The sequence below is a fragment of the Hirundo rustica genome, chromosome 1 (genome assembly GCF_015227805.2).
Source record: "Hirundo rustica isolate bHirRus1 chromosome 1, bHirRus1.pri.v3, whole genome shotgun sequence".
Lineage (NCBI taxonomy): Eukaryota > Metazoa > Chordata > Aves > Passeriformes > Hirundinidae > Hirundo > Hirundo rustica.
This window is the reverse complement of record NC_053450.1, coordinates 113,429,785-113,450,216: the sequence shown is the minus strand read 5'-3', so window position 1 is coordinate 113,450,216 and position 20,432 is coordinate 113,429,785. Positions and strand designations below refer to the sequence as shown.

The 20,432-nt window shown below is 40.0% G+C and overlaps 1 protein-coding gene across 1 annotated transcript in view; it reads right to left on the bottom strand.

Annotated features, from left to right (window-relative positions):
* ZNRF2 (zinc and ring finger 2) overlaps positions 1-20,432 on the bottom strand; it is a 57,924-nt gene that overhangs the window by 6,247 nt on the left and 31,245 nt on the right. The window contains exons 3-4 of the mRNA XM_040076284.1: positions 1,497-1,602; positions 687-764 (exon numbers count right to left, since the gene is read on the bottom strand). Coding sequence (XP_039932218.1) covers positions 707-764; positions 1,497-1,602 — 164 coding nt within the window. The 3' untranslated portion in view covers positions 687-706. The remainder of the gene's footprint in view (positions 1-686; positions 765-1,496; positions 1,603-20,432) is intronic.

Here is a 20,432-nt window from a genome sequence, read left to right as displayed (position 1 = left end):
AACCAAACTCCCAGCTACCAGACAGAATTTTAGGTATCTCTATTTCTCTAAGAATTATGATGATTGTTGGTGTGCTTCAGAAGGCTTAGGGGCAATTGTTTAATGTAAGGTAAAATTTCTGAGTTAGTCAACTAAAGAATAAAACTATCCTTTAAACTTTTAACACAGATTGCAGATCTGCAATCATTAACACAAAATGTAAGCTGGAAAAATGCGAACTTCTGTGAGATGGGATGGGTAGAAACACATCAACATTTTTTATTTATTTCTATGCTTTAAACATTCTGAATGCATTAACATTAGTGTTGAAAATACCTAGCTTCAACCTTTTCATATTATTCCAAAAGCCTTCTGCCAGAAATACATGCCAGCACTAACAGAACAACCCAAAATTACACAACTTTGTGTAATTATTTTAATTTTGTTTCATTTCTATGGAAAAATACTCTTAGGAAGTTATTGCTAAAGGTTTCTTGATACTGAATTGCCACTTTCCAGTACTAAAACTGGAAAGACCATGCCATGTTAGGATGCAGAAACCTGTAGCCTATATTGCAATATACATCAGTCTTTACTGATTAATATTGTAGGTCTGAGACACAGTAGTAAATCCACAATTAAAAAGAAATAGTACAGTTATTTCAGACAATCAAGACATTTATTGTTGGAGCATAAATAAACATTACCTAAAAATATGAATCTTGTCTTAATCTGATGGATGCTCAGGGCAAGATCTATTTACTTCAAACCATTCGTCTATGCAGCTGTTGGATACAAGACAAAAAATGAAAACAATTGACATGAATACCAGTAACATTTAGCAGCAGGATATAAATATAAATTGACTTCTCAATTTCAATGACTCGTAGAATTTTATATTATACAAAGAAATACATGCATATACACACATCACTGGAAAAATTAATAACCCCAAACCACAGCAATATTTGGGTATTAAACACTGTTGAAAACCTAAATTGCTTAAGTGCGAAAATTTTCTAAGGAAGCATTTTACAAATTACAGATTTTATACACGGGTTAATTCACTATTAACATTATCATCTTGCTTATATCATTCATTGACATTTTACTTTCTGTAAAGTACAGATACTTATGTGAAAAAAAAAAAAAAAAAAGAAACAGGTTAAAAAAACATTACCCTTCTCCCTGCCCAACTCTATTAGCATTTGACAAAACTTAAGCCCACAAAACCTAAGCTCCTCAGCCATGATACACATTTCTTCCCCATCCAGGTGATTTTCCAAGAATGAGAAGCTTGTAGCAGGGAAAATTAACTTCAAATACATTTGGTAGAGATGCAGAAAAATGTAATTTAAAAAACATCTTTAAGGCTTTAAGGTTGCAACTGCTGTTTCTTTGTTTTTTTAAGTGCAAAAAGCAATTAAGTTTAAGCACTTCTCTAAGCACCTCTTAAGAAGAGTTACTCCATAAATTCAACCTCCTGAAATTTTATATCCATCCTAAGGAATACTTGCCCTTTATGATATATGCAGAGGCAAGGCAGCCGTGCTATAGTATCTCCTTGCTGCAGCTCTTCCAGGCATATTGCACACTCCCCAGCATCTTTACTCAGCACATCCTCTGAGGAAAGAGCACAAAGTGAAATGGTTAAGAATCAGACTTCTATAAGCAAAATGTTGTTTATTCAGAACATCAAAGACAGCTAGAGAGGAAGGTATTTTTTTGTCTTGTACAGAGGTAAGGATCACCGACTGACTGGAGATTCAATGTGAAGGTTAAGTTCAAGCCTGAACATAACATTTCTCTGACAAGGCACTGTAAGTAAGTAACTAGATAAAGTTCTTCCTAGCTTCTAAACACTCAGCCTGTCATTTGATTTTTCTGCTCTCCTACTCATCTCTCTTCTGTACATCTGTCTTTCTTTGACCAGCCTTGCTGGTAACTCATATTTCACACCTTCAACCTCTTCTCACCACGCTAACATGTTCTACATCCCATCCACCTTTTTCTCAGTGTAAAGTATGAAACTTTTAACTGTAGGAATGTGAGATTTCCATGTAGGAAAGATCATTGCTGTATGGCTCAAATGACTCCTAGAGACACTGAATTTTTTGCAGTATTACCAAGTCCTAGAACAAAGGAAGAAAGAGTAAATTACTAGGAATGCAGAAGAGCTGGCTTTCACTAAGAAGTTTCTGGGAAAACATATTATTTTTAATAAAAACCTTCTCTTTTGGACACATCTCTTAGCCAGAATGTGAGATGCAGAATTCAGTCTTAGCGTGAAGCAAAACAGAAGATCACATAAGGCCCGTTTGCCAGATGCAGATTAGGAGTCTCAGTCAGACACAACCTCACACAGTCCACAGGGCACTCTCAACAAGAGACCACGTAGCAACCCTACCGGCAGATCAGAAAGGCACATGCTTGGCAAAATCAAGTCCACGTGTTCAAGTTTCCATGGTTTCATGGGAAAAGCTTCCCCTTCTTCGCCAAAAGGCACCTCAAATGGTTGCTTATGGAGAGCACCTTTTGCAGCTATGTGAGAAACCAGCAGCTCTATGCTGCTCTTTCCTGTGACTCCATCACCACTGGCATTCCAAACACAGATAATGACAGACAACTAGAAAGCTACCACGGCAGCAAGAAAGTAAAAGGAAATTATGTCTATGTTGTTTCCATTAAATGACAGCCAGATGTCTTGCAGGTGCTTGGGTTTCTGAAGCAGTGCTTATTTCAGTCTCCACTATATTCACTGGTTATGCTAAAAATACTGTATAATGCCACGTGTGTAGCACCTTCATAGAGATGTGAAAAATATCTAGCATGAAGCGAACTATTATAAAGAAAAACATTCAAAACAAAATAATAAACAATATACATCCACCACAACAAGGAAAACTTTAAAATGTATTTTACGCACAGTAAACTCCAATCAGAGTTTATCAACTCAGTAAACTTCAATCAGAAGCTGTAAGCTTCTCAGAACATTAGAGATACCGAGGAGACAAGGTAATTTAAAACAATACAAAAGATTTTAAGAACTCTTACCTATCAACTTGCCCAGAAGAGGGTGCTAAGGATAAATACTTCCTTGAGGTTGGATTTTGGTATTCGGTTGTTTGGGGTTTTTTTAATGCAAAGGTATTCTAATATCTGACACCAGGAGGCAAGCTCTCCAGACACTGCCCAGCTACAGGGATAACAACCTTTGTTTGACGCTGTCAGACCTCATCCTCCTAGACCACCTCTTTGCACCATTTTACAGGAACTCCTGTGAGCAGTTCTCTTCTCACAGTTAGGTTGTTGGAAGCAGCACCATTAATAATTCAAGCATGTATCATAATAGAGAACATACTTAATAGAAGTAACTTTTTCCACAGAGTGCCCTTATCAGATCAGTAGCTGCTACCCAAAACCAAAATGGGACTAAGATATCTCCAGTGAATTAAATCCCAGTCTCACTCCCTCAAGCACTCTCGAGAGGGAAGCATTTAGTCAAGCTTTGATAACAGAAATTAAAAAGCTGTCTGATAAAAATACAGTTTATAAAAGAAAGCATTCCTGTGAACAGCTTTCCCTTCATTCTCTATTGTACATATCTGGCTTAACCCGAACTTCCCAGACTGCACAATGCTTGGGTCTGAACTCCCACTGAACAATTTAGCAAGGTTCTGCACCTTTGGGCTAACATTAGGGCATGATGCCAATTTAAACATTTCTATCTCCCACCAGCCCTGGCCTAAGCGTCTGATGCTCCTTTATTTTCCCTCCAGTATTCCTGCACTGTCCCTCTTGCCAGCACTGGCCCTACTGCACAAGCCCCTGGCAAACAGCTTGCTGCCCTCCCTGGCTTCACCGCAGGCTTCCCAGCTGGGATGAGGCACCAGGCACACACTGGGCTTTGCCCAGTCGTGCCAGAGGGAGCTGGTGCGAATGACGGCTGGCACAGGCTGGGCCTCAGAAACACGGCGCAGTTCTGCCACCGCTGCAGAGGAGGTTATGTTAACAGGACTCAGCGCTCCTCTTCCTCTGGAATAAGGAGGAATCAGCATTCCCTGCTTGTGAAAACCTCATGAATCCTACCGAAGGCTCTAGTGCATAAATACTGAAAGTATGAGTACAGGAGAACAACTGCTGTAAATGCCCGTGCGTAACTGGCACGTTAACATACTCCAAACCCATATCATTAAGCTCATCACGAATTACACAGGTAGAGTGTTGACAGCAAAACCAATCCTTCACGGACTTACGACACCTTGGATCTGGCTACCTTTTGACCATTTTAGGTGATTCAGATCATCAACTTCAGACAAAGAAAAAGGAGTCAATAATCCTGCTAGACCTGGATCTGGTCAGAATTTGTTCTGTACTTGTTTCATACAGCACTCTCCTACACCAACACTGGCTTGTATCAGCTGGAAGTCAGTTTAAGGGCCATTTAACAATGACTTTAAAAAATATTTGTTACAGAAAAAATTGTATATCATTTTGCATAGAACTACTGCAGTCTGAAGAGGTTTTTTTGCTTTCATCTTTTCCTGCAGCAGAGTAATTCAGCAGACACATTTTATTTTATAATTTTTCCCTTAAAAAAACCCTGAACAAACAACAAAACACACAAACCAAAAAGAAAGAGTAAAGCAGCTTAAAACTTCATCCATGTTATGATTAAAATATTTATATCAGTGTATTACCTAGATGAAAGTGGGAAGAGGAAGTAAGCCACATTTTTCCATTTCGCCCACACACGGGTACACACACGAATACGACACCCCCACATCCACAAGCACTGCACCTAATAGGAGGCAAACACTCCTCCACCTTCCCAGCCACTTGAACAAGTACTCACTAGCCAAAGACTGGTGTCAAAGATGAAATCTTGAAAAAGAGCATAGTGTTTCCCTCCTGACTCTGCTCAAGTACTTCCTCCTCTTCTCCTCTACCCTTGGTTAATGCCATTTTAACTTTGGGTTGTCAGTAATTTTTCCTCCTAAACTTCTGCTTTTATCTTTACTGGAAAATAAATTCTACTCCATTTCTGCATTTATAGCAAAATAAGTAGTAGAGGACTAAGAAACAGACTTTCTGGCAATTTTGCACACAATTTACTGATTAAAAGCTTTTCCTATAACTTTTGAAAATACATCCAATAATTACAAAAGCCACTAACTCAGCCATGATTAGGATTAAAGGCAATATCTGTGATTAAAGTGTCTTTAAACTGAGGACTGCAAAAGCATATGCACTGCATACCTTCTGGGTAAGGTAATTAAAATCTGTGCAGGTGCTTTTTGTTTCTCCTTTTTAAACACAGATATAGCCCTAGGCTCAAGAAACCTAAGTCACAAATCATGGAAATGTCAATATATTTTGGGAGCTATCACTTCATAGCTGCAGTATTTTACTTCTCTCTGGGCATTGACTGGAAACAGAACACCAGGTTAGAAACACCTTGACCCAATTCAGTATGACAACTTTTCAAAATGTCTATATTTTTTCTAAAATTTAAAACCTTAAATGTCCATGGAAGCTGCCATCACAACTCGCTTACTAGTGAAGGACACTGCAAATTTGGGCCAACCCTTTCAGGAACACAACTGAAATTTCATGAAACATACCTTTTGAACAGTATTGGCACAAAAATTGGTAAAACAACAGCCATAAAAAAAAAATTGATGAAACTTTATTAAATAGTACATATTACCATGTATCTGTTACACATTCATCCAATTTTAAAGCTGATCACTAAAAACTGTGTTAGTAAAGTACCAGAGACTATCTCTGCTTGTTTTCAAATGAAGTAAGTAGAGCTCTAGACATCTAGAAACCAATATATCTTTTTACATGTCGAGAGAGCATGAATTCATCCATATTCCAGAATTTGTTCTACATTTTTACTGCCATCGCCTTTGCTGATATCACAAGGTGTCAAGGAGGATCTACATATTTCCACAGGTACCTTACTATTCAGCAGCCAGGAAGCATGTGTGGATATGATTACACACTTATTAAATGTTACTGACTTGATTCACTAAATCTTTATGGCTTCTGTCACATCTGTTTTTCTCCCTCTCCATTTCTTTCTGGCTGTTTCTTACTATGCTTTCCTCCTCTTCACACTCACTTTCCCTAACATGTGTTCTCTCTAGGCCTGTATTTTCTACCATTCCTCCTGCCCTCCCATCATCTCATTTAATTTTCTGTTGCAAAGCAGGCACTGGAGAAAGAGGAATAGAGAAATATTTCTAACTGTCAGATACAAATAATATGGACAGCCTTCTTATCCTTGGGAGAAGTAGACACTAGAATGGAAGGAAAACCATTATGCACAGGATGTGATTCTCTCATGTAGCTCAGTGATTGTCTTTACAAACTGGTATTGCCTGCAAGCAAAACCTGTCTTTCCCAGTCCATCCTAAGCACTAGGGGAGCCAGCAGTTTCTTTGATGTTACAGCTGGTTTTCAGTATTCTGGCTGCCACACGAGGAATACTCTTGATTCTCTAGGGATTATTCTTGGATGACCACGTCAGCCATCCACTACTGCTCAAAAGTTGAGGCAGAAAGACACTTGGAAGAAGAGATGATTCTTAAGTGCTCAGAGCTCCCAACAGAAGGAAGAACATCATTCAGCTGCAGATGCTTATTCTGCCACTCAGCTTTCACGGCTACAGGGTCAGTCAGCAGACTGAGCAAGGCAGAGCTGAAGCCATTAGCTTAGTTCACCCATGAAGATTGCGCCTTCACAGCCAGAAGTGGAACTTCATTGCCCTCAACAGGGAACACACCTTCTGAAGAAGCAGTGGTTTCCTAACTAGAAACGTTTATTTCTGCTCTAATATAAGCCACCTCCTCTGGATCAGATATAAAAGGAAAGATATTTGACATCCAGTGTTTTAACTTGTACCACAGCTAAGCAGTTCTCAGGATTCACAACACCACAAAGTCGAGCAGGTGGGAATTCAGTATTCAGCTCCCCTAAATAACTTAAATCCAAATTCCCTTTTATGCTGCTGAAAAACCCCAATGCCCTTGTGCTAATCAAACAAGCACAGGCAGTAACTTTTCATGCATACACTAACACCAAACACCACTGCACGACTCATGTGGTAATACCTTAACTTAAGCAATCCACAAATACCTTCCCAGTCACAATATACAAAACCCAAACCTCTCCAAAGCAAGCTAACAAGCTATAACAAATGTGACACTCCATCAAATACTGACAAAGCGCTTGATGAATTGCTGGGTTGGAGGTGCGGTGATGGTGTTTGGCATCTCACTCTTCACCCCTTACAACATGGCAGCCCATTACAATTTCCAGCTCTAAGTCCAAGTGTTATCCTTGTTTTTCCCATCCCTCTCACGTTGCTCAGTGTTGGTCCAGGACTGAGATACAAGCAGATACCCATCATGAAAGACTTCCTGCACACACAATGTCTACGGTCTTTGGTGCTCTCTTCTTAAAACACAAAAGGGGAGGGAGAACACAAAACAAAGGGAAAGTCACATGAGAAAAATATTTGCAGAATTAGGCCTAAGCGGCAATACGTGTGTAGCAACACCAGGCTGAAATGGAAGGAGATGGCTGCAAAAGTTTGATTGTTTCTTAGCTAATCCACATTTAAAGAACTAGATTTCAATTTTTTTGGGACATTCTGAGCTCAGTAAATTCTGAGAAATAGCTAGATGCTTCCTGTTCAGACAGATAACAATCGGGTTTATGGTAGAGAAAATTACTTCTGGTTAGATAGAGATAAAAACTGAAATAGTAGTGATAGAAATACATTTTAGGGAGCAGGAGTAAAAAAGGCTGTGTTGTGTAGTCGTAGTTCACCTAAACAGAATTGTATCCAGGTAGCTAATTAATATAGAAGGCAGAAGCATTTGCACACTGAGGAAAATTGAGTTCTTTTGTAGAGAGATTTAGCTTCAGCAACCACAAAGGAAACCTAGCTGGAGGTACAGGGTTCCAATACAAGTTACGGTTCTGAAAAAAAAATTAAATCCCAAGTGTAGATAACACAGGTTTGGTACAATGTCCAATTAAAGTATCTTGCTCAAAGACAAAGTCAAGTTTGCACCTCAGGGCTCCCAATAAAAAGCTAGGCTTTGCAAAAAAGGCCAGGTAGTCAGAGAAATAAAGCTCCTCACTTCCAAGCATCAACATCCACAGCCATTCCTGTGCTATTCTCATCAGCATACCAGCTTTCTCAGTCCATATGTACACTTCTGGCAGAAAGTGTTGGGGTGAAATAGGTATTCATACCAGATAAATTCTGTCAGCCCAACTGACCATGAAATGCCTTGTCCTCCCATCTTGAGATTTATTGCCAGTGACTATGCCTTTCCACAGTAATTCAAGATTTGCTCTCAATACAATTATCTGACTGACTCTAAAACTTCTGCTTAAGTCTTTCCAACATCTGTTTAATCAGTCTGACTGCAGTTTAAGGTGCCTTTGGACATTAAATAATCTCAAGATAGATAAATAACTTTCTCCTGTTGCACTGACTTCTAGAGATAAGTTCCATTCACCACATTTGTAAGTACCATGTCTTTAAATTGTCTAATTTTAGTCTAGGTATGGGCCAAAGAGCTGCACTGGACAAATAAAACAGTCTTGTCCTCCAGAACACGATGTAAAAACCCTTTTTGCCAGCCTTACCCAACTTGTACTGTCCCCGCTTCAAGTGAACTGACATATATTTGTTTTTTGAATGGCCCAAGGGGTACCTTGTTCTTGGAGAGTCTTCCTTGCCACGTTGTATTTTCTCCCAAGGCTTACCCTGCTCCTGTCAGAAACTTTGCTTCTGGGAGACAATACTTCTAAATACTGTCTTCTCAGGAGGTGATTGGGTGAAAAAATCTTGAATGCAGCCATAGCAAACTTGTGCCCCTTGTGAAAACCCGCCATGAATGGTGTACCCTACCACATGCTGCCTGAAACAAAGCTGCTCATTGCAGCACAGGGAATAAGGAAGCTGCCTTCAGGCTGTTTTCTTGGTTTTTCACCAGTATTACCTGACCTCTCAGGTTATCTCGTGTTAATCTTGAATGTCAGGAGTTAAAAGCAGCATGTAAAGGGGCAAACCCACAAAAAACAAAACAGCAGCAAAACAAGATACCTTAGGAAACAGCATAAAGAAAGGATCACTTGGGGAATACATCCTCCTTGGCTCCGTAAGGTAAGAATGATTTACACTTCTCAAGGCTGAGTTTACCATCAAAAAGGATCTTACACCACAAGCAGGCTACAAAAGGAGGAGTGGTTGATTAAATGGCCAGAGGCAACCAGAATGCATTGCTGACAGAGTCTGCAGAGTCATTTAGAGAGGATTTCTTACAGGGAGCTGGAGATAGAGCTGGGATGAAGAAAACTGACAGAGCCAGGCAAGAAAGAACAGAAGTGTTCTTTCCACACGTACAGATCTTTTATAATTTCTCTTTCAGTTTTGCTTGTTCGGAAGTAAAACAAAGCAAAATATTTAAGTGCTGCTTATGTGTACCCACCAATCCATACCAGCACGAAGAAACTGCTCTGACAGGTGAAAAATCAGCTTAGGTCTATCGAAAACTTGGGATTGCAATCCAGTTCAAAGGCCGGTGAGCCATACAGTTTCCGCTTAAGCAACAGGCAGGGTTACCAAGCAAGGTAAGCTCAAGGAAAAATGAGAGACCTGAATTCCAGCTTGTCTTGCATAGCAGATAACTGCTTTACCAAAGACAAAAAAAAACCCAAAACCCAAAACCAAACAAACATAAATCCAAACCCACCAAAAAAAAAACAAAAAAAAAACCCACTCGACCAACTAACCAAAAAACAAAAAAACCCCAACCCCACCACAACCAGCCAGGCATATAACACCAAGAATATTTATCTATAAAGGCTTCTTCTGGTAGTAAATCACTTGGCTATCTGAGTTAATGATTTCATGAAGAAAAGCCACCACTGTGGTCAGGAGAAGGGTGAAGAATTCCTTCCAAATACAGTGCAGAGATAGATCTCTTCCCTTAACTTTACAGTCAGAAGGAAGACTTTGTTCAGGTGCTCTAAGTCTGTTAAAATGAGCAACTTCTCCAAATTAAGACTGGACGCTATCACCAACAATGTTCTTAGAAACTTGGCAGGCAAGGCAGAGCATGGATATGGCAGAGGAAACAACAGAAGATGACTGATCAAGCTGAAGGAAAGATCTAAGTTGCATAAGATCTCACAAGCGCAGGATGTTGATGTGGCTGCTCAAAAAGATCCCCAGTGAGTTCAGGAAATCCCCTTTGCCTTGTCAGCTTTTTTAAATGACTAAATTTATTAATAAGATGTTTCATTCCTCATGGTCTGCAATGAACCAGGAGTGTCACGGGGACACGCTGCCCTAATGAAACGCGTGACAACTCTCACCTGACAGAGGGCAGATAAAAGGAGCACATTAGGAAACTTCACAGAAGGAAAGGGTAGGGCAGTAAGTGTCCCTGAACAACAGAGGCAGAGAGAGGGAAAGAAGAAAAGCAGCTCAGATGAAGTCATCTATTCTGTTAGTCTGGTCAATATGGGTTACTTTAATGGTGACTTGTTTTGAAGTCAGATGAAGGATTTGATTCCATATTTCGTTTGCTTTGTCCTTTTTCAGGTTTCTATTCCAGGCTTCCTACAGGTGCCCTGAGCACAATGAGTTTTGCCAAGTCTTTTTTCCAGTCTTTTAACATTGGCCAAGTAACTGACTCATTGCAAGCAGAGGAGTTCGGTTTGATCTGATGCAAAATGAGTGCACAGGGAGATGGCATGAAAGGTGAAACTATGAGCCTAAGGTAAAACAGGAGGGGGGGAGAAAAAGCAGGTGTGTGTGACTAAGACACTATTCTTAGGGAAGATAGGATGCATTACTAAGCAACACACAATGAAAACATTGGTGCCAAAACTCAGTGAGCATAAAGTCTGGCTTATTAACCCCAGTGCCAGGTGCTAGGCCTAGAAGGTACTTTTCCCAGCAGGCTCCAGATCAGCCTTCTCCAGATTAACACAATGTCTGGTGTTAACGTGCATACACGGGACAAGGATATAAATCACTGCATAATTTTCACTTGTCTGTCTTTTCTGTTTGTAGTAGACAGACTGCTTTTTACAAGCTATTCCTATTTTAAATGCAATTATCCTTGTGATATAGATGGAATGCAAAACATGTCTGAATGCAAAAGGTTCTGATAACATCAGATCTTGAGTCAGAGTTTTCAAAGTTATCTCTGTTTTTCTACTCTACACTAACCCATTATCCAGAATTATAATTTATTGCAACAAGCATAGAGATACAGTATTTCTGGTGTTAACAGGCACCTACAGGTTATTACTATCCCAGTGAGATATCCCAGAGCATGTAGGTATTGAGTTGCAAGAAGGTGGAACACCCCTCCCCCGCAAAAAAAACCCAACCAAAAAAACCCCAAACCAAACAAAAAAATCAATAAACACTCCTTTAAATTTTAAAGCAACTAAGTGAAATAAAAAACAAGGACAATTCAATTCTAATAGTACTCAGCCATCATGATCATTCACAAGCAATAACACAAAAAGATTAACATGGAAGGTGTGCTTAAAAAACCTGAAGTCCCCAAAGACACGTCTCCAGTATTTGTTCCAAGTTACATGCCCATAATCTGGCAGTATATTTCTACAGCCATATTAAAATTTTATTTTTCTCCTCATTTTTTTTTCAGTTTAGAGGCTACCAAAACTATTGAAGACCATTATGACATCATCTCAGCTAATAGAGCCATAAATTAAAACAGATTTCCCTGGAATTGGGAGAAGAAAAAAGGTAAGTGTTGACCAAACTATTTCTTCCTACACCTCTTCGTTCCAAACAAATGAACATTATTTATGGGCTAAAAATTAACAGTGAACACTACATTCTTGCTCAGCTACACAGAGGCTATCAAATACCTGGCATTACACCTGAATAGTACCTAATGAAACTTCACACAAGGAAGGAGGGCATGAGGAACATGGTCATAATGATAAAAATCTGATACGGTTTCAAATTACAGATAGCTGTTAGTGCAGGGTTAAAATGGAAGTTGAGGTTTTTATGAGGAAATTTTAACAAGGTTTCATGAGTGTTAATATAATTCAGCACTAAACACCACCACTGAAGTTTCTCATGTTTCAGCAATGTGTTAGAACTTGGGGATATTTCTGAAGCTGAGCAGACCTGTAGCCACATGAGACAAAGTTACATGAACTTTGGGGAGCTAGGAGGCTCCCCCAGGGAGGAGAGAATAGGCAAGCCTAGTATTTTGTACCTATGTCAGTAGGTGTTTTACATCCTGTTCTAGAATCACTGGATTTTGTTTAAAATACTAGAAACTGGTAATCTTTTCCCCCGTGTAAGAAGTGATAATAATCCCCAGTTTAAAAGTGAGAGCACTCTATCACACTAGCAGTGTTCTCACCCAGCTTGTTTCCGAAGTGTGGCTTCTTTTACCACTGAAATCCCCTACAAAAGCTGGACTGACTTCTTTTGTACACTGAAGGGCTGACTCTGCAGCTCAGAAGCACAGGACTATTTAAGTAATCAAAGGGTAGCAGGTTTTAAAGCAAGATTTTAATCTGAAGAAAAAAAATAAATTACAAATGACATTTCAGGCAGTACTTTCAAATTGATCTGCCCTTGGGGCAGTTTCTGAACAAGGAGTGCCTCTTATCCTTTTATACTTCTCTAGGAATAAAACCAAAAAAAACCCCAACACACCTTCTACAAGTAATTTGTATTAGCACCTTCAAAACAGTGAAAAAAATAGGGAAGGCAATACCATGAAATTCCTACAAGGATCACTCAATCGCAATGAGATGTATTCTGGCATTTACTTTTTGAAATCTAATGATTTCGAGTAGTTTTATTTCAAAATCCAGCAAATTAAATCCATTTTCTATGATTCGAAAAGTGGTATTTTCAAGGTTTTGTCTCCACAGGGCAACTAAGAAAAAAAAAAAAAAAAAAAGGCAGACTGCTGCTAGCAAGTGAGTAAAATCTTAAGGCTTTAGAGGTATCATCTTTAAAGGCTGCGGAATTACCATAGAAAACTAGCAAAACTAGGAACATTATTTCCCCTGGAGCTAAGTTCCCAGCAGTCACAAGACTGCAGCAGTTGCAGCCGAGATTTATGACATCCTCTGAATGACCTCTCCGAGCTGAAGGCTGATTAAGTGCGAGGCATGGAAGGTAGCTCCTGTCTGCCCGCATCACATGCTGCGCAGTCACAGCGCGGCGAGCGGGCCGGCAGAGCTGTCCCCGGGCTCCCTGCTGCAGGCAGCACTGCACTGCCATTATGTAAGAGAGGCACCAGGACACACACACAGCACAGGTGTCGGGTCCCCTCCTCGCCCCAGCTGCACCCCTCCTCCTGTCACCTGCAGATGCTCCTCGCGGCACGGGTTCACAGGTGTATCTGTCATTTTCTAGGACATGAACTGTCATTTGACTTCAGCGGTGCTGTCAGCGCAACAGCAAGACGACAGTGGTATCTGAGGTTAAGGAGTAGCATATAAGCAAGAGAAATAACTTGAGCTATTCAGCACGTGAATGATCCCATTTTCTCTATTTCTTTCAGAAACAAGTGGGCTTGTTCTATAGTTGTCAAAGGCTTTATTGTGTTTATCCAGTGCTGCATATCAAATATTCCCATGGCACAGGTATGCATTTAAATAAAGGCAATTCCAGTGCACTAAGAAAAAAATATATTGTCCTGCTCTTAAGAACTGAATTAAGTATGAGGTGACATTGAAGCTATTTTGCCATGGCTTGGTCACAGGAAGTTCAGTCTAGCAGATTTAGGCCTGGCTGAAGGTAAAGTACATAGAAAATATTTCTCCCCAAAGGTTTGTTAAAAGAATAAGTCACGTGCACAACAAATCAGAGAAAAGTTTAAGATATTAATAGGCGTGATCTCTGCAGTGTGTCCTTCTCAGCAGGATCCAAGCACGTTGACTTTACTTCATTACAGCAGAAAGAAAATCCAGCATCATCTACTATTGAGCATTTCCAACCTGAACCATGAAAGTGAGCTGTCATAGCTCCTTTACAAATCTATATCCCACCTTTCTCTTGCATGAGAAGTAAAATAATAAGCAATATTGATACTTCAACCTCCACCACTACATCTCCATGAGTATAACTTGCAGAGATAAATGGGGCAGTCTGAAGTTCTGGGAATTGCTGCTCCAGACATTCCAAGTACTTCCCTGTCAGTTACACTGTGTTCCCATTTGATGAGCTTTCTTCACAGCCACACCACTACAAACACACAGCTAACTTTTCTGGCTCCAAAGGGCTGACAGTTTGTGGGTGTGGAGGAAAGATAAGAGAGTGCAGCTTCTAAAAGTGCTGCAACTCCACACTGTAAGAGACTGACCCAGTTCATCCAGTGACTGGGGCTGGAATGGGGTCACTGAAGCAGGTCCTACCTCCTCCCTTTAGGAAGCAGGCACAGGTTGCACAAGTTGAACTAGAGTGTGGTTTTATTTAGTGACATTTATTGGCATTACTCTTCAAGATGAACAACCTCCCTTCCTAACAAACCTGAAATGCAAACAGGCTGCTTTCTCAGTGATGCTCTTCTGCGAGGTACTAAAAACTGCTGAAGGAGAGATTTGGGATGGCGGGAAAGTAATACAGCTTTACTGAACAAAGGGAGGAAGAAATTAAGTTTGCCACCATTCCTCTTGGCAGTCTGGTTTGGACAAGTAGCTATCGTTTGGCCTAGACTGGTGAACATCAGTAAAAGCTTGCTCTTGTTCAAACATTATCAACAATTCTTAAAGGGAGAAAGTACAAACCAGTCAATATATTTTAATCAAACATTACTTCAAACAGAAATTCTGTTCTTAAAATAACAATTCCCTCCTCAAATTTAACAATGATTTGCAAGACAAGTTATGAAAAGTCAGGGCCAATATTACATTAATTCACAGAAGAACACCTGTGCAAATATCTGAGATGAAAATTTTATTTACTATAATAATGTTCTACTGTCACCACATTAAACAAAATCTCAAAGTTCAACAATTCTTTATATTTTTAAGAACTACTAAAGAAGACAGTTTTAAAGCATTAGGGAAATTGAATGAACCTCCTACATACTCTGGAGGATGTTCACGAGTACACAAGATCAAAAGAAAGAGTAAATACCACTATTTTAATGGCAAGCAGGGCATAAGTGTTTTTTTAAACTACCTTTTAAAGTATGCCCTTCTGCCTCCCCAGCATCCCTGAGGACGGAGCACAGAACTACCTAGGGCAGAGTAAGAAGCTAGAAACCTATAGCCAAGAATCTTGTTAAACTTTTAAAATTATAGAATCAAGAAATTCTATGGAGAATCCACCTTGGATAAAGTGGAATGAAATAACTGATCTGCCTTAACATTATTTTGTACTGCTCTGCTAAAAGTCTAGTCCTATTAAAGGATGAGGACAAGGAGGAAGGCTTAAGCTTTTCCAGGCAGACTGGCAAGATGCCCTTTTGCAAGGTCTTTCAGGGTATGATCTCAGGAACCCTGGCAAAGAAATTAACTTGAAGTTAATAATTCTTTTCATTCCTGAGGTTTTGAGTGCATCAGTCGAAACAGTTGAGAGCATCAGCCCTGCTGAAAAAAATACTGTCCCTTGGTGCACAGAAGTGACCGAGCAAATCAAGTCACTGCAGTGGGCAGGACTACCAGAACATGCATTTTGGTGCTTAAAATATTAGGTTAAGGTGCACTGTTTTTCTTTCCTTCTACTGAGCAATATGAACGCAACAAGTTCTGGTGTAAGTATCTTGCCCCAAAGATGCTGAAACAGGCAGCAATCAACAAAGGTTGATTAACTTGTGTTATTAAAAATTAGGTCAGCCCCATTCACAAAGAAGGTTTCCAAAATATTTTTATTTAGTCCTTTAGGTGACTCATGCCACTATTTAAATCTCTGCTCTTGAACAAAATGCATGTTGTGGCCATCATTTCAGTACTGAAAACTCCTCTAGAAGGATTACTGCTTACACAGATTCCAGCTGAAAATTCTGACACTTGCTCACCTGCCAGCCTCAGCATATGGCAGTCCCAGCAAGAAATGGTTTCTTCACAAGACAAAACTTGATGCAACACCTCAAACTAATTTGGAACAAAACCCAGTGTGTTTATATCATGACAAACCCCTACTTTGCATCCTTGCTCATCTGAATCAATTGCACTGTTGTGGCCCAAGTAACTTGGAGATGGGCTCAGTTGGTCAGAGCATGGTGCTAATAACACCAAGGTTGTAGGTTCAGTCCCTGTGTGGTTCATGCACCTAGGAGTAGAACCCAATGATCCCTGGGTGTCCCCCTTCCAACTCAGAATATCCTGTCATTCTGTGAGTTCAGCTAAATGGCACGGGAACATTCCAGTATTTGTGCCTGGTGATGGACCAAACACCCCAGAAGACAAAGTCCATTGCCAGACAGGAAGAGCACATTGAGTTCCACTCCTGGTTTTCCTCCTGGTACTCATACCTTAATTTTTAATATTCAGTAACAGTTTTCCACACAGTAATTCTCCATTTCAAAGAAACTGGATAAACTAGTAATACAAAATCATATCTGTAATCCCTGCTATCCGTGATATCTGATCTCCTGCTGTTTTTTAATATGATAGGTCTAAAAAATTCACTTATTGTAATTTAAACAGAAAAATTACAAAGTCCTTACTTTGAGTAAGGAAAAAACCTTCAGCAATTCATGCACTGGATGTCTCAACACTCTTCCTCTCTGAATTACACTAGTGAAAGCTTCTCCCCTTAAAATGAACCTGAGTAAACATGCTGGCCATCAGTCAGACCCACGGCACACGTGAATTAAATGCAGAGCGCTCTGAGTGGGAGCAGCACTGATGTCAAAGCGGAACGGCCCCTGAGCGACCGGCTTTGAGGAGACACTGGCTTAGAAAGTTTCCAGTAGAACACCATTCCAACAGAAAGTGCTGACTTGATGAAACCCAAAATGTTCCACAGGAATGTGCTAATCCAATCAAAACTTTTCAAAGAGGACAGGCCGGCTCGCCAAGCCAGCCAACCAGCCTAGTGAGCTGCCTGGCTGTCCCCAGCTCTCCAGGGTCATTGGCTTCCCCACCTGGCCAGCTGCCAGGCTGCTATCCCTACCCTCTGAGGGGCCTTTTAATAATAATAATAATAAAAATAATGGAGTCTTACATAGTGTGCCGAGAAACAAACAGAAGGATTTAAAAACGAAAACCAGAATTATTTCAGAACCAACTGGAGGGTTTCATCGGAAGGAACTGGATGCATTTCTTGCAAAGCATCTAAAGTCACAAGTCTCTCCTGTGTCTCCTCACTCTTTTATAAAACATCTTCCAGTGGAAAAATTCTGTATCACTATTCCAACAACACAAAATAAGCAATATCTATATTCAAAATCCAAATTTCACCAGGCATCTGTATCTCAGCAAGCAGTTTAATGTGAGGTGCTTCCAAAGCAGTGAAGAAATTCACATAAATGCCTGTACCTGACTAAAACACAGGGCTACAGTGTAAGCGACACTTTTCACAGAGCAGTCCTTAAGTGGGCTCCCTGCTTGTCACCATGACAAATTTGAACAAGATGGTGCAAGGGATCTCATTTAACACTCTGGAGAAGCTCAAAGGAATAGGTATGGCTACACAACATTTTAGCAGTCTTTTTTTTTTAAAAAAAAAAAAAAAAAAAAAGTCAACTAGCAAGTAACCCACTTTCTTCAAAATTGGCTTTTGGCAACCTGTGGTTAACCAGTACATGGGAGCTACTCTGGCTCCTCAGCAACTCAGCAAGTAACAGTATTTGCTAATTGCTAGGGAACATTTTTAAAGACATCACCAAACACCACAATGTTTTTTGCATAATACCACTCATTTAACCAGCTTTTGTAGAAAAATGCCTAGATATTGGTTCATGTGTGAACAGCACAAGTAGTTTAAGAAATGTGGAACAAAGTTCCACAGAAAAAAAAGAAAGAGCTCTTTTTAAATGCCTAATTGAGTCAGCAATGAGATCTCTGTTGCAGGCAAGTCACATGAATTTGAAAGAATAAGGCTAATAAAATGTACTGATATATTTATATGAAAATCAGCACAACTTACAGCATAGAACTGAGACAACTTTGTGACCACTCTTTCAGAAAACACATGTAAATCAGACAGCTGCCCGAGTTTGCAGTTCACTGACCCTTTCAAATGCCAAAAGCAATGCACAAAGGTAGCTCAGAAAGCAATTAGAGATTGGCTGAGACGACTCATTAATTTATTTAAACTTCAAATCACAGCTAAGCAGTCTTGTAACGTTTTTCTGGGGACACTGTATGCCTCAGACTCATATTTAAAAAGAAAGGTTTGTCTTCTCAAAATGACAAAATACATACAATTTGTTCCCTGGTGTTTCTTAGAAAGAGCAACTAATACATTTACAGCACCATGAGGAAACACATCTAGAACAGAACAAGACATAAGCACAGTTCAATCCAACTGCTCAATCTCTAAATATTTCTGCACCTGTAAAGTCTAAGGCTCCTTTCAACCACTTGCAACACAAAACTCAGAGACAAAAGAAGGTGAAGAGCAAAAAAGGAAGAAAAGAAAAAAGGTGTTTTTCCTTCTAGTGATAATAGGGCTGGGAAATATCAATGACCAACACAAGCAAATGATGCCTGGTTGGCTCTATTCTAGTATATATGGCATGAGGCCAAAACAATGAGAAAATAAAGATGCCTTTCATTTTGGAAGCAGATATCAAAAGTTGACAGAAGCATCTTTTCTTCTCTCAAACAAAACTTGAGATGCCCTTGGCCTATGGCAAAATGGCAGATTCATCACTGATCTCATGATGACAAACAGCAAAAACAGACAGGAAAAAAATGCATGCATATAGACATTCTTATGCAGGTCTGGGCCTGAAATCATGTCAGCATTAAGTTACCAATCTGCTAGTTAATTTTCCTTCATTAGCCTCATTAAAGGGACCACAACTATAACACAAAGTAACAACTGAGCACTGCACAACTCAGAAGCCATATCCTCGATTTCTTCATGCTGTGGTAATTTAAATAGCCAGCAATAGGCTACAATCTAAGAAGACTCCAGGAACTAACCAACTGGGGCCACAAGGATCAATACACACTTCTCTGAAGTGTCTGTGAAAATCAGACACATCCTTCTAAGTAGCTCTCTCAAACCAGCCTACCTCATTTGATAGTTTCCTTATTTCACATGTACATAACCATTTCCTAGAATCAGTTTCTGAGGCTCACTGTAGAGCAGACACACTCCTAAACCGAGATGACATGCTGCTGTTAATTCATATTGCATTGTCCACAACTGCTTTTGTCATGCTGCAGATTATCCAGAGTGCCTTCAGCTGCCACTCACAGGTTTTACTTCTGCTCCTTTGTTGACTTAAAAAACTGTACAAAGGTAACAAGATGGCCCAAAGGAGCTCCAACCAGCAGTGCATAAGCTGAAACAATGCAAGAAGGAAAAAGGAGTCTGAATACAGCACCTCTGTGATTCAAACAAGCATCATAAATGATACTGAGAGGTTGCATTATGCAACTGCCGTCTCTTCGAACAAAAGTTACTCAGCTGAGTGCACTCCTATGTACATGTAGGAAGCAGCAGGGGAAAAGGATTTCAGTCAGTCAAATTTGTGCACACCCCATCAGATCGATTAGTGCCAGAGCTTGTCCTCTGCCAGTCTGCCTGCTCCTGCCCCACCCAAACTGATCCCAAGAGCATTTTCCTGCCCTCACTGGGGTGACGAGCATGCCTCTCTTCTCTGCAACGTCCAACATCCCTCAGTACACAACTTAGCTTGGAAAATGCACAGACCTGAATTTAAAAAGGAAAAATAAGGAGGAAAAAAGCCCCCTCTGTTAGATGAAGTCAACCTTCCTAAATATATGGGTGGTAACAACAGGAAGAAAAAGGAAATATTTACTTTTCCTAAGTACTGTGCTTTCAAATGGATTTCACAAATCTAACTATATGATTTCAAATTATTTTTGCAATTAAGGGCCAGCAGTATTGGATAGCATTATGCTATCCAAAAAAATAAGATAGGCCCAACCATTCTTCAGGACTTGTTTCACCTCTGGTGATCTTCTGGTCCAGCCCCTCACTCAAACCACGACCAAGTTAGAATAAATTGCTCAAGGATGGAGGTTGCACAACCTCTTCAAGTGCCTTGACCCCCCTCATTAGGTGACATTTCTACTTAACACTGAATCAGATTTTTCCCTGCTGTAACTCGTGAGCAGCAACTTTCAGCTTCTTGCTGCTTACCTCCAAAAATAGTCCAGTTCCCTCTCCTCTCCACAATTTCTTTCTAACTGCATTCTGTTCTGACATCTGATGACTGGTGGGCAATAATCTCATTGAAGATGCACTGTAAGATTTT